The 15,109-nt window shown below is 49.3% G+C and overlaps 1 protein-coding gene across 3 annotated transcripts in view; it reads right to left on the bottom strand.

Moving 5' to 3' along the window:
- The window catches only part of RPTOR (regulatory associated protein of MTOR complex 1), a 416,763-nt gene that overhangs the window by 25,911 nt on the left and 375,743 nt on the right, over positions 1-15,109 (bottom strand). For all 3 annotated transcript variants that reach the window (XM_025362539.1, XM_025362540.1, XM_025362541.1), the window contains 2 exons: positions 14,347-14,530; positions 12,538-12,648 (listed from right to left, as the gene is read on the bottom strand). In XM_025362539.1, coding sequence (XP_025218324.1) covers positions 12,538-12,648; positions 14,347-14,530 — 295 coding nt within the window. The remainder of the gene's footprint in view (positions 1-12,537; positions 12,649-14,346; positions 14,531-15,109) is intronic.

Below are 15,109 nucleotides of genomic sequence, written 5' to 3'. Positions count from 1 at the left end.
CTCCCCACTGAACAATAAAGTCCCCCTTCGTGAACAGAGGCAGCAGAGGAGGTGGAGGAGGAGGAGGTAGTGGTGTGCGTCGTGAGTCCACAGGCAACAGAGCTGATTTGATTCTGCCAATGTCTCGTGCTCATTACATCCAAGGACACAGCCTTTGCGTTACCACAAATCGCCAAGCTATGGAGCAGGGAGAAGCTCTGGACGAAGCTGGGAGCCTGCTGCGCGCGTTCACTCCAAAACACACATTTACATCATCTTTCATGTGACTTCAGCACAAGAGGGAAAACAGTCTCTTCTCCCCGTAACATGAGGTTGATGGAGATGTAATTACGTACAGTGAATTTCACCCTCTTTAGGTACAGGTGGAGTTCTGACAAATGTTTACGGTCATATGACCACCCCTAAATCAAGATATAGAACAGTTCCGTACAGTTTTCCTTTCCTGGAACGTTATATAAATGGATCGCACAGGATGTGGTCTTTTGAGCAGCTTCTTCCATTTAGCATGATATACTTGAGATTCATCTGTGCCACTGCATTTATCAATAGTTCACATTTTTTTCTGATGAGTCTTTCATTACACGGTTACATCAGCTTCACTCTTTACCAGGTGAAGGAAACTTGGGTTGTTTCCAGCTTTTGGTAACTATGAATACAGTCACTATAAATACGCACATACAGGTTTCTGAATGAACATGTTTTCACCTCTCTTGGTGAATATCCAGGAGTAGAATGGTTGGGTTGTATGGCAGGTGTATGTTTAACTTTGTAAGAAACCGACAGACTTTTCCAAGGTGTCTGTAGTGTCTTGTAGTTGCAGTAGCCAAGAATGAGGGTTTTCTTCTGATGCTCTGTGTCCTTTGCCAGCACTTGGTAGATTTTAAGATCCGAGACATTCTAACAGGTGTGTAGCGGGATCTCACTGCAGGGGTCTGTACTTTCCCGTGATTAAGATCCTTAACAATGAGCATCGTTCCATGTCCTTATTTGCAGCCTGTATATCTTCTCTGGTGAGGTGTCTGTGCAAATCTTCCGCCATTGTTTTTTAATTGGGTTGCTTATTTCCCTATTATGGAATTTTGAGTGTTCTTTATGTGTAACAGCCACAAGATCTTTACCTTATGTGTTTTATAATTTTCTCTCAGTCTGTGACTTGTCTTTTCATTTTCTTAACTGTCTTTAAAAAGCAGTTTTTGGCCGGGCGCGGTGGCTCACGCCTGTAATCCCAGCACTTTGGGAGGCCAAGGCGGGCGGATCACGAGGGCAGGAGATCCAGACCATCCTGGCTAACGTGGTGAAATCCCGTCTCTACTAAAAATACAAAAAAAAAAAAATTAGCTGGGTGTGGTGGTGGGCGCCTGTAGTCCCAGCTACTCGGGAGGCTGAGGCAGGAGAATGGCGTGAACCCGGGAGGTGGAGCTTGCAGTGAGCCAAGATCACACCACTGCATTCCAGCCTGGGCGACAGAGCAAGACTCTGTCTCAAAAAAAAAAAAAAAAAAAGCAGTTTTTAATTTTGATGAAGCCCAACTTACCATTTTTTTCTTTTTTGACTTGTGCTTTTTGCATCTTATTAAATAAGTCATTGCCTAACCCAAGGTCAGAAATATTTTTTTTTGTTTCCTTCTAGAAGTTTTATAGTTTTAGGTTTCACACTTAGGCTATGATTCACTCTGAGTTAATTGTTGTATAAGGTGTGAGGTATGGATCAGGTGGTTCTTCTTTTTTTTTTTTTTGGCAAATGGATGTTAATTGCTCCAGTACCAATTGTTGAAAAGAGTATCTTTTCTCCATTGAATTGGTTTTTGCATCTTTGTTGAAAATCAATTGAACGTATTTGTGTAGATCAATTTCTGGGCTCTCTATTCTGTTCCATTGATCTATGCGTCTAACATTTCACCAATCCCACACCATCTTGATTACTTTTTTATAGCAAGTCTTGAAATAAGATAGTGTGAGACTTCTAACTTTGTTCTTCTAGTTCAAAATTGTTCTGGTTATTTTAGTTTGCTTTTCCCCACAAATTTTAGAATAAACTTGTTGATTTTTACCAAAAAGATCCTATTGGGATTTTGATTGGGGTTGCAATGATCTATGTATCAATTTAGGGAGAACTGGAATCTTAATACTATTGAGTCTTCTACACCAGGAGCATGGTCTCCATTTACTTAGGTCTTTTGCTTTCTTTCATCAGTGTTTTATATTTTCTAGAATACAGATCTTTCACATATTTTGAAAAAATATTCATACTTAAGTATTTCATGTATTTTGGTGCTATTTTGAACAGTATTGATGTTAAATTTCAATGTCCAATTGCTCATATGGAAATACAACTGATTTTTGTATAATGCCTTTTTTTTTTTTTTTTTTTTTTTTTGAGACAGGGTCTTGCACTGTTGCCCAGGTTGGTCTTGAACTCTTGGGCTCAAGCAATCCTCCTTGCCTTGGCCTCCTAAAGTGCTGGGATTACAGGCATGAGCCACTGTGCCTAACTGGAGCTCGTTAATATGATGCTGAGGACTTGGGAATCTGTGCTTTTTATTCTTGTGATATCTTTGGTTTTGATACAGAAAGATGCTGCCTTCATATACTGAGTTGGGAAGTGTTCACTCTTTAATTTTCCGTGACAGGTTGTGCAGAAGCGGTATTATTTCTTCCTGAAAGGTTTGGTACAGTTGCCAGTGACACGATCTGGGTCAGAAGTTTTCTGTGTTGAAAGCTTTTAGTTAAAAACTCATTTTCTTCGCTAGATGCAGTGGCTCACGTCCATAATCCCAGCACTTTGGGAGGCTGAGGTGGGACCACTGCTTGAGCCCAGAAGTTTGAGACCAGTCTGAGCAACACAGCAAGTCCCCATCTCTGTAAACAATTTCAAAATTAGCTGTGTCTGGTGGTGCATGCCTACAGTCCCAGCTACTGGGAAGGAAGAGGTGGGAGGGTCGCTGGAGTCCAGGAGATCGAGGTTGCAATGAGCAATGATTGTACCACTGCACCCCAACCTGGGTAACAGAATGAGACCCCATCTCAACCGAAACAAGAAAACTTCATTTTCTTGAATAGACAGGAACTATTCAGGTTATCTCTTTGTTATCGAATGACATTTGGTAGGAACCTCTTCCAAGGAATTTGTCTATCTCATCTAAATTGTAGAGTTTATAGGCATAAAGCAGTGATGGAAGGTATATTTCTGGGCTCTCAGTTCAAATCCATTGACCTGTATGTCTGCTCTTAAGCCAATGTCAGTGTCTTCATTAGTGCAGTTATGTAGTACGTTTTGAAATCAGGAAGCATGAGTTGTTTAATTTGTTTGTCTTTTACAATATTTTTCTTTTGTGTTATTCTGGGTCCCTCACGTTGCAATACAAATTTTAGTATCAGCTTGTCAATTTTTGCAAAAAAGCCTGCCAGGGATGGTGCTGATGGTGCTGAATCTGTAGAGCTATTTGGCGAGTTCTGCCAACTTCATGTTAAGTCTTCTGACCGATGAATGTGTGATTTCTTTCCCTTTATTTAACTCTTCTTTAGTATCTCGTTCAATAATGTTTCAGTGCAAGTCTTACATTCTTTTGCTAGGTTTATTCCTAAGCATTTTATTATTTTTGCTATGACTGTAAATGAAACTGTTTTCTTGATTGCATTTTTAGGGTTTTCATTACTAGTGTAGGGGAATCTGATCCAAACGGTTACTGGATATTGAGCTTGGGGGTACAATACTGCTGCATTGGGTTTTAAGTTCTGAGACTTTATTAAACTGGATTTCGAATGACTTTCAATATTCAGGATCATGTCATCTGTGAACAGAGATGGCTTTATTCTTCTTTCCAATATGATGTGTTTTATTTCTTTTGCTTGCCTAACTTCCCTGGCTATAATTTCCAGCACAGTGCTGAAGTGGCAAGAGAGGATATGTTTGTCTTGTTACCTTCTTTTGGGGAAGATATTTTTGTGTGTACAGAATTCTAGGTTACAGTTTGTTTCTTTCAGCACTTTAAAGATATTACTGGACTATTCTGTCTTACACCATTTCTAATGAGAAATCTGTGGTGATTCTTGTCCTTGTTCTCCTGTAAGTAATATGTCCTGCTCCAGAGGTCTTCAAGGTTTTATCTTTATCTTTGGTTTGTGGTGGCTTAGATATGATATGTCCGGCTGTGTGTGTATATGTGTGTGTGCACGTGCATGTGTGTGTGTGTCTGTATATATCATGCTTTGGGATCTTTGCTGGATTGGTGGTTAGATGTTGGACTCTTTTGTATTGTCCTGAATCTCTCAGATGATCTGCAATCCTGTTTGTTTTTTCCCCACTTTTTGTAATCTTTGTGTTTCATTATGGGTACTTTCTATAGACCTGTCTTTAAATTCACTGATTTTTTTCCTCGGCTATTTGAGGTCACAGATAAGCCTCTGGGGAGGCATTCACTTGACTCTTAGTCTCCAACTCTCTGCTGGAATCCCTCAACTGTTCACGTATATTGTCTGCCTTTGCCATTAATGCCTTTAGGTCACATTAATCTTGGTTATTTCCACTCCATCTCTAATAGTTCCAACATCTGGGTTGCCCTTGAGACTTTCTCTGCTTTGTCTCTTGATGGCGGGTGTGTTTGTCTTATATTTTTGGGGTATCTCATAATTTTCCTTTGTTCTTTTTAGTAGACATGGGGTCTTGCTGTGTTGCCCAGGCTGGTCTTGAACGTCTCGGCTAAGTGATCCTATTGTCTTGGCCTTCCAAAGTGCTGGGATTACTGGTGTGAGCCACCATGCCCAGCCTCTCCTAATTTTTGAATGAATTCCAGACTTCATGTGCAGAATACCAGAGACTAAGGTACATATATATACACATACGCATGCCTGGAAATGGCTATGCCTCTATTACTAGACTGTTAGCGAGTTCAGTCAATCCAGCGAGGCACTGAAATGGGCTTGGATTTTACTGTTGCTATGGTGACACTCAGCACATGGCCAGCTTCAGATTCCTCTCATGCTACCTCGTGCTTGAGCAGGGTCTGGGTTTCCGGAGGGTTTTTGCCAGGGTTCCCACCCCACCACCCCTTCGTTTTGGCTTTCCTCGTGTGTCTGCACCTTAGGGGGCTTCTCTCTCTATGCCCTTGTGCCTCTGCCAGAGCTCAATGGCTGTGCCTGCTGCCTGGAGCCTGCTGGCCTGGTGGAGGAGTCTGAAGGGCTCTCTGTTGCTCTGGCCCAGACTTTGACTGAGGCAGGGCCTGTGTCTCTGGGTCTTGGGGCGGAGCCTTCTCAGTGACTCTGCCCTGCTCCCTGCAGTGTGCCACACGTGGCAGGTTCTTGCCCTGCTGGAGACGGAAGGTTTTCCTTTGCTGTTCTTCTGTGGCAGTGGGTCTCTGCCTGTGCTCTGGGGGCGACAGGGTTTGCTGCCTTTCATCAGGAACTGCAGGTTATGTTCTGTGGGGGGCAGGACAGGAGAGCCTGCTGCAGGCCCACACCTCTGAGGGTGCTCTTCTCGTGACGGCCAATTTTCCGGGTGACGGCCCAGTGGACGTGCATAGCCTGTGCAGCCTGTGGCTCCTGAAGGTTTGAGATTCTCCACTGCTCCACGTTCAGTCTTGCACAGTCCACTGCCAATTTCAGGTGAGTGTTTCTCCCCGCCGGCCCCTTCTGCTCTGCTGGAGGGAACTGGCGCTCATGGCCCAGCTCTCCTTGGAGGCACCTCTTCCCTTCCCTGCTGGGCAACTCACTTCCCTGCCACCCCAGTTCTCTGATGGGTTCAGGAAAAGTCAGAATTTTATAGTTTTTCTGCCCTTTGCTTATTTCCAAGGTGGGAGTGGTGCTCCTTCCAGCTGTCTACATGCGGAGGTGGAACTCGGCTGGGGCTTTTGCCAGAGCAATGCTTCCCACACACTTGAGGCTGAAGGAACTGCCCACAGGACCCTCTGCACGTGCAGCCAAGCAAAACCAGGATAAAACTCTCTAAGAACGAATGGTTAGAATAACTATGTATTTAATTTAAACAATACTGAATAATCACAATGTTCTCTAAAAGAAGACTGTCTGACTCGGCTGATAAACCTGACCCCTGACTGTTTAACACTCAGCAGTCGTTTACCAGACAGGCGCTGGCACTACGGTCAAGCGTGGAGCAAGCTGAGCAGAGTGGCACCACACGGTCCCTGCCCTGGCTGCCAGAGGAAGCCGTCCTGCCGCTTCGGAGACTGTGAGCACCAGAGTCCAGCTGGTGGTGGCCGAGTGGAAACAAAGTCAGAGAAGCTACGTCTCCCACTTCCACCCACCAAGTGCGTTCTTCATGCAGCTTCCATCCAAAACCAACGACTCATTCTATTCTGGTCTTCTTGGAGGGGAATCGACCTATCTATTTGCTTTCCTTCTGAACTTTCCAGGAAAGAACAGGAAGCACCCGTTTTAGAAGCTGCAGCTGGGGTGGAGCCAGCTGTCCTCCTGAGGTGGGTGAAGCCCACAGCAGACTGAAGTGGATGAGCTGAGGATAAGCTGGGATGAGCTGGGGATGAGCTGAGGATGAGTTGGGATGAGCTGGGGATGAGCTGAGGAGGAGTTGAGGATGAGCTGGGGATGAGCTGGGATGAGCTGGGAATGAGCTGAGCTGGGGATGAGCTGGGGATGAGCTGGGGATGAGCCGAGCTGGGGATGAGCTGGGGATGAACTGGGGATGGGCTGAGGATGAGCTGGGGATGAGCTGGGGACGAGCTGGGGATGAGCTGAGCTGGGGATGAGCTGAGCTGGGGATGAGCTGAGGATGAGCTGAGCTGGGGATGAGCTGGGGATGAGCTGAGGATGAGCTGAGCTAAGGATGAGCTGGGGATGAGCCGGGGATGAGCTGGGGATGAGCTGAGCTGGGGATGAGCTGGGGATGAGCCGAGGATGAGCCGGGGATGGGCCGGGGATGGGCCGGGGATGGGCCGGGGATGAGCCAGGGATGCGCCCGGGATGAGCCGGGGATGCGCCGGGGATGCGCCGGGGATGGGCTGGGGACGTGCTGGGGAAGAGCTGAGTTGAAGATGGCACAAGGGAACTTCTCAGGCTCTGCCTGCTGCAGGTTTGTATAAAGAATGTCACACAGTGTCATTCTCAGAGGGGAAAAAACAACACAAAACAAAGCAAAACAGAAAAAGTCATTTTTGTTGGAGAATGTATGACAGGACGCTCAATGTTCATCGCATAGCGGGAAAAGCGAGACTGCCGCCGTGCACACAGAGCAACCCCAGTGGTGGGAGGGAACCCTGCGTGGGGACTGTGGCCATCTCAAGTCACTTCTTCACTGTCTGAGTTTCTTTCTTTTTTTTTTTTTTTTGAGACGGAGTCTCGCTCTGTCACCCAGGCTGGAATGCAGTGGCCGGATCTCAGCTCACTGCAAGCTCCGCCTCCCGGGTTTACACCATTCTCCTGCCTCAGCCTCCCGAGTAGCTGGGACTACAGGCGCCCGCCACCTCGCCCGGCTAGTTTTTTGTATTTTTAGTAGAGACGGGGTTTCACCGTATTAGTCAGGATGGTTTCGATCTCCTGACCTCGTGATCCGCCCGTCTCGGCCTCCCAAAGTGCTGGGATTACAGGCTTGAGCCACCGCGCCCGGCCCACTGTCTGAGTTTCTAATGGTGCACGGAAACCCCAGCTGCACAGCCGCAGATCTGATGACGGGCAGCGCAGGTTCCGCATCCACCCTCCAGCCGCGGATGCTCTCGGGAGTGGCCGAATGGAAATCCCCGCTGTAGCTTTAAGGGCTGTGCGAAATCAACCGGGCTGTGTACATGAGGCCTCCCAACAGCGTATCAACTCTTAAGCTTTTTATAGTTAAAAATGGTATTTTAGTCTGTTTTAAATTGCAAAACCAATAACTGTTCTTTCTAAAAAATTCACATCACCCAGAAGTAGATGATGAAAAAAAGAATAGTCCTCTTGCCTGGCTCCAACCTCACCTTCTAGAAGTCACTGTGTGGCCAGCCTGCTGTGTAACTAGCCAAGCTTCCTCCCATGCTTGTTCCAGTCTACAGAAGCACAGAGCTTGTGCAAGCATTTTGTACAATCTGATTATTTTACCTTGTGGATCAAGGACATCCAACCAAGTCCTCATAGAAAGATACAACTTAAAGAATTTTAATGGCTGTATAGTATTCTATCACATGGATTTATCATTTTAAATTAACTCTCCTACTAAGTCATTTCTTTTCAACTTTTTCCCATTACAAATCATGTTATCATGGACATCTCTGGGCATGATCATTTCATGGAAACTATATTAGTGGTTTCTAAGAATATATGCCTCCTAGCAGGATTGCTGGCTTTGCAGGTGTACCCATTTCTAATTCTGACAGTTACTGCTTAATTGCCCTAAGCAAAGGGAGTACTGCACCCACCCAGCACTAGCGTCTGAGAGCTCACATCCCCTACAGCCTTGTAAGCCAGCCTCTGGATAGAATCAAGTTTTGAAACTTTCCAACTGAGAGAAGAAAAAAGTCATATTACTTCTGTAATCAGAACACAATTCAATACATCTTTTTCTTTTTTTTTTTTGAGACGGAGTCTCGCTCTGTCGCCCAGGCTGGAGTGCAGTGGCCGGATCTCAGCTCACTGCAAGCTCCGCCTCCCGGGTTCACGCCATTCTCCGGCCTCAGCCTCCCGAGTAGCTGGGACTACAGGCGCCCACCACCTCGCCCGGCTAGTTTTTTGTATTTTTTAGTAGAGACGGGGTTTCACCGTATTAGCCAGGATGGTCTCGATCTCCTGACCTCGTGATCCGCCCGTCTCGGCCTCCCAAAGTGCTGGGATTACAGGCTTGAGCCACCGCGCCCGGCCACATCTTTTTCTTTTTGAAGCACAGGACAGACCATTTTTAATATTCTTTCGTGGTTTCTAATGCGGACACGAGCTCTGTAAACCAACATAGGGAAGAAAGGAGGTTGTTTCATCAATCAAAGGTGAGCCACATACAGAACATGGTTCTTTCTGGTCACAGAGACCTGAAAGAAATCTGACGGTGAACTAATGAAAAAGTGAGCGGAAACTGTCCTTGCCACGGTGTCCTTGGATGCTCATCCTGCTCGTTGCTGGTTGTGTGTTAGTGTAAACTCCTCATTATTTTGTGACTTGGTAACTATTTTAGTTTCTTAGATACCTTGAAGAAGTTTTGGGTTTGCAGTTCTCCTGTTCTTTTTTAGGTTCAATCCTAGCCTTAGAGCTATTTTTAGTTTACATGTGAAGCAGGCTAATGACAAAAAGTTCCTAATGCAGTTTGTTACACAAATGTCATTAGATGATGAATTAAATCAGTAAAAGAATACTATCTTTATGAATACCACCTAGAAAAAGTAGGAAAACATTTTTTTTTTAAACAAGATATAACATGTCCTGCTTCCTCTTCTAAAGTTCAGAAAAGGTCTCTAATGTTAAAGAAATCCCTAAGACTGTAGTTGCCATCAGGAGTTACAGACAACGCCAACCATAACAGGGCACTCTTTTCCATCACGACAACCAGAGTGAGCGTGTGTTTTCAAATGCTTGGCAGGGGCAGAGGAAGACAATCGTTTACTCATTCAGCAACCGTTTCCCGATTAACCTCCTGTGTGACGGCAGCTCCTACATGCATCCCCCTGGACTAATCTCCTCTGCAGTGTCCACACTGCAGGACCTGCTGGAAGGGCCAGACCACAAGGCTGACACCTTCTAGCCCCTCTGTGTAGGTGGGAATTCTCAGATGTGCAAATGGAGCAAGATGAGGGCAGACGGAGGGGCTGCTAATCTGAAGAAAGGGAGAGGAGACCCTGGCTTGGGGCTTGCACGCACCGGAACAAACAGACACACACACACGAGATATACACAGACACACACAGAGACAGAGATACAGACACACACAGAGACAGATATGCACACACACACATCACACAGACACACCCAGGGACACAGACACACACATACTTAGAGACAGACAGACAGACACACACACATGGCCTTCCACGTGCCTCTGGGGACCCTCCTCCTGTAATCAGCTGCTGTGTACTTAAAAATGCTTAGGAAAGGAAAGCAAATCCTTTGGGGGAAAAGTCAAATTCATTTTTAAGTTTAAGAGCAATGAGTTTTGGATTATCTATGCCATTTCTCTTTCATCATAGGATAGATGACTGAGAAGGGGCATTTTTCAAGGGCTTCAAGAAAAGCCCCTCATTATCACATCAAGAAACTACGGTCATGTACAGCCACTGCCATTCCAGCAAGAGGGGAGACCAGACCATCTGGGTTTCTTAGTCGCCTGACCTTATCTGCCTTAAGCACGAGAATGCATCAAGGACACCAAGCTTGTTAATATTAGACTAAATTCCATTGACTTTTCAACAGACCGGGCCGCAGTTCTAAAGGACAGCCTGGCACTCCCGACACAGTGTCCAGCCACCTCCCAGCCCCGGCTCACTTAAGAGTTTGGGTGGCTCCTGCTTCCTGCATCCAATTCCAGGATCTGTTTATGCTTTCCTTTCCTAACCAGAAGCCTCCTAGTGATGGGAAAGGGCCCTTCCCTCTATCTGCAGGGGACGCCACCCTCATGCCACCACAGGTAAGCAGCGGTGAGCCCGGAGGGGATGCCACCCTCATGCCACCGCAGGTAAGCAGGGGTGAGCCCAGAGGGGACGCCACCCTCATGCCACCACAGGTAAGCAGCTGTGAGCCCGGAGGGGGACGCCACCCTCATGCCTCCTGCAGGTAAGCAGCGGTGAGCCCGGAGGGGACGCCACCCTCATGCCTCCCGCAGGTAAGCAGCGGTGAGCCTGGAGGGGACGCCACCCTCATGCCACCGCAGGTAAGCAGCGGTGAGCCCGGCAGGTGGGCCTGGTGAGGGGCTTGCTGACGAGGACTGAATCCAGCAGCCTGAATGATCTCCCGGGGTTTGTTTCTTTAATACTTTTCCCCTGACTCTAAAGGTGCTTCAGGCTTAGGGTAGAAACTGTAGAAGAGACACAAAAGAAGCCCAATTCAGTGCCGTCGTGGGCGGCACCATTGGCCAGTCTCTAGTCAGGAGCAGGCTCTTCTGGTCTCCATCGTGTGCACATCTGTGTCTGCGCATGGGAAGCACGGCTCTGACTGCTCTGTGATCCGGGTTCTTGGTCGGCATTGTATCTTTTTAAGGAATGTTGTCATGAGCACTTCCTTAGGACACTATTTTTAATGTTTAACTTTTCAGTACCTCCAATAATATCTCATCAAATATTTCATAACTTTTTAACTATTCACGCTCTGTGGACATTTAAGCGAATCTCAATTTTCATTCTTATAAATAACACAGAAGTCATCTGTATCTCTGATTATTTTCTCAAGACAGTATTTTAGAAGAGTCATGACCGGGTCAAAGGGAATGGCTATTTAAGGTGTTTGATGCTTCCTGGCAAGACGCTTTCTAGAACAGCCGGGCCACTGTCCACCCAGGTTCATTTGAGAAGTGGGAGGCGAACTCCTCTCTCTTTGCAGTAAAGGGCTCAGTAGTTCAAGCTTTATGGCTTGCCTGCCTCAGGGGCTGCCTGATGGTTCTGTGTTTTTATGAACAGAAATCAGCATTCACTATGAGGACAGGAACACAGGGGCTGAGCTGTCATGGGGTCTAAATACCATTCACGGAGATGACTAAGATGCAAGCTTGATATACAATCGAGCATAAGCTGAGAGTTTCAGCTTTCAATTATGTATGAGGGAAGAGGAAGGTTTTCTCAGAATGTGCTTTAGATTTACAGAAAATCTCCACGAGTTTCTGCCGGACTCTGGCAGAGAGATGAGCACCAGGACTGTGCTGACAGAGCAGCTCCTGCCCTGTCCCTTGAAGAGGCCCAGAGCCACCGCCCTGCCCCAGCCTGCAGGGCCAGAGCCACCACGTCCACAGCACACGGCGCTTGTCAGGGCTGTGTCAGGGTTGAGCCTCAGAGACTGTCTTGTGGTGTAACCACAAATGCGCTGGGATTGGCTGCAGCAGGCTTGGTCTAACAGTCTCCAGACCTCTGTGCCACCCAAGCGTGGCCTCGGGATGGGTCTCACGTGATCCTCACCATTAGGGAGTGGGAAGGCCTGTAGTGCCCTGTCAGTTAAGGCAAAGTGACACCTGTCACACTGGCAAGCTCTGGCAAGGTAGGTTTTCTCTTTTTGTTTGGCAACAGGAAGGTAAATGAAGTCTGTTTCTTTTGCGGTTCTACCTTAACCGTGAACACTACTACCACTACCACTACCACTACCACAACCACAACCACAACCACAACCACTACCACAACCACTACCACAACCACAACCACAACCACTACCACTACCACAACCACTACCACAACCACAACCACTACCACAACCACTACCACAACCACTACCACAACCACTACCACTACCACAACCACAACCACAACCACTACCACAACCACTACCACAACCACTACCACTACCACTACCACTACCACTACCACAACCACAACAGCGACACTCCCACAGCCACGAGCCCTGAGTGTTTACGCTCAAAGACGTGGGACGGACACACGTTCACTAGGACTCTATTCTCAACCCCGTGCTCCGGGCGTACCTTCATGACGGGCTGGGCGAAATAGCGGGCACTCCAGTCGCAGAACCCCGTCTGCACCGTGGCGGAGATGAAGCTTTTGTGTCCAGCAGCATCGTCTGCGTCGTCCGCAGTCTTCAGGGTTTAAGCAGGAGGGGTGGAAGGAAAAAGAAACACCAGTCAGTCATGCCACTCTTAAGCTCAAAAGAGCTCCAGCAGGGGACAAAGGCGTTGCCGGGCGCTCCGGGCTGCCCCTGAGGACGGCACTTCTGTGCTCTGTTCACTTCCATATCCTGGTGACCAAGAATCCCTGAACATCTGGCCTGGGATTGAGGGGCCTGGGCTGAGAACCCCTAAATGTCTGGCCAGGGATTGAGGGGCCCGGGCTGTGAAGCATGAGCCACGTCTGTCCCATCATCCCCAGGGCCGACCCAGCACAGCTCCCAAGTCAATTCTAGCCGACTGTCCAGACAGTGCTACGTGCGTCCCTGTGTGCTGGTCTATCAACCCCCAAAAAGCCTCCACCGCGTGGTCCCAGGACGGCTCCTCTCATGGCCCCGTGACAGCAGGCTGAGAGCGGGGACTCTGTGTGAAGTGGCCTGGATGGAGCGTGTGGCTGAGCAGGCCGGCTGGGCTCCCAGCCCCTGGAGAAAGAGGATGTGGAGCTGAGGAGGACTGAGCTTTGGGTGTTTCCTGTTGTGGAACCTGTGGCGGCCAGGGCTGTCAGAGTCTGTGTGTGTTTGTGCAGTGAGGCTGGGCACCAGGGGTCTCCTGTGCCACGCCATATGCGTGGGGGTAGGCCTGCTGGCATCTCTCCTGCTGTGTCTTGGCACAGGGAGCTCCCCATGATCCCAGGGCAGGCGCAGTGAGAGGTGCATCCCCCCACCCTAGGCAGCTGCTCTGGCTCCGCAGTGAGAGCCGTGGCCCAGGGCAGGGTCAGGTGGGGACGCTGCACCTGCCGGCGGCACTGCTCCCCAGGACCGCGGCCTCCTGTCCCCATCAGAGGCTGGCCAGGAGGCTGACCCTGCACTTGGGGCTCGGTGGTGGTTCTTGCTCCTCCTCTGCCAAGACACGGAAAGTCCAGGTGGGCTGGGGCTGAGCAGCACCTGTGGGGACCTGCCTGCTCCTGCTGTGACAGCTCTTCTACCCCAACACGGCTGTTCCTGCTCCAAGGCACCTGCAAGGCGGCCACTAACTTCTTTTAAAATCACTGAATGACCAAGAGAGCCCCGGACCCCACTCCGTTGCTGAGCTGATCATGCTGTCAGAACCCAGAGCAGCTGGGTGTGCTGGGTGTGCCCTGAACCACCTTCCTGAGCCCCGGTGCCCTCAACTGACAAAGTGGCAACGCCAGGACGAGACAGCCGAGGTCTCCAGACCAGCCGCCGCCTCACAACGCTCGCACAACCCCAGCAAATCAAAGCACACATTCCTCTCTCCAGAAATTTCTTTTTCAACTTAGTTAAAGGCAAAGGGAGCGCACCTATCTATGCAGCGTACTTGGACATTCACAGAAAAGACAACACATTCAGAACAAACGCTCTGCAGTGCAGCTGCCCCTGAGGGGACGCAGAGTGCTGTACGCCCAGGAAGGGGAGAGCCGGGTAACTCCACGCTCCTGTTTCGTTACATGGAAGCTGCCAAGAATGGTGAACCCAAAACCAGGGGCGGAGAACCAGGACAAACCTGGCAGTACTCCTAAAGAGTGCAGGCAGGGGGTGCAGGAGCAAGGGGCAGCGCCCGACGTAAACAGCCTGAGGCCGAGGCCATGAGCCCCCATCTGAGAAGCAACACTCTCAGTGTCCAGATCACGAGGCAGCCGGGGCTCCGTACCTGCTCTGGGCCCTTGTCGAACATCTTCCGTGTCCGGGGGAACTGGTGGGAGTGAGGGGTGTACTGCGCCCCCGCGGGGCCTGTGGTGCCCGGCCGGCCAGAAGGCAGGTCTCGGCTGACCGGCTGCTTGGCCACGTCATTGGTCAGGCTGGAGCTGCTGGTGCTGGACGCTGGAGGGGAGCCCCTGCCATTGGGAGAAAAACAAACACTGCATTCTCTGCAGAGTCTGGAGCTTCGAGGGGAAACATGGAACAACTTCCTGGGCCACCTGCACCCTCCCAGATACCACCAGGGCCCAGGGTGTCCTCAGTCGCCCGGCACACCAGCTGCTGGTGCCGAGTCCATGCTGCTCAGTTGCCCGACTGGCAGGGGGCAGGGGTGTCCCTCATCGAACTGCAGCGCCCTGGAAGGCAGTGTGGACAGCACGAAACCAGCTCAGAGCCGAGTGGGCCGGGATGCGCGAGCTCAGCGCACAGCAGTGCCACGTCCTGAGGTGCAAACACCTGTTGGTTACCCACTCGGAGATCTAGATCCCCTCTTAAGGACTCTTGAAAGGCCACAGAGACCAGGCTTAGTTCAACTTTTGCCGAGACGATGTGCAAATGAAGGGTTTCTCAAGATAGGGGAGAGCTCAAGGCAGGGTATCGGGGTGTCCAGGAGGGAGAGGGAAAGAGAACTACCATTAGAGAGCAGGGAGGAGATGAGGTGGGTGCCGGGGTGTCCAGGAGGGAGAGGGAAAGAGAATGCCCATTAGAGAGGGGGG

The sequence above is a fragment of the Theropithecus gelada genome, chromosome 16 (genome assembly GCF_003255815.1).
Source record: "Theropithecus gelada isolate Dixy chromosome 16, Tgel_1.0, whole genome shotgun sequence".
Lineage (NCBI taxonomy): Eukaryota > Metazoa > Chordata > Mammalia > Primates > Cercopithecidae > Theropithecus > Theropithecus gelada.
The sequence above is the reverse complement of the archived record's forward strand: the minus strand, read 5'-3'. Positions and strand labels throughout refer to the sequence as shown.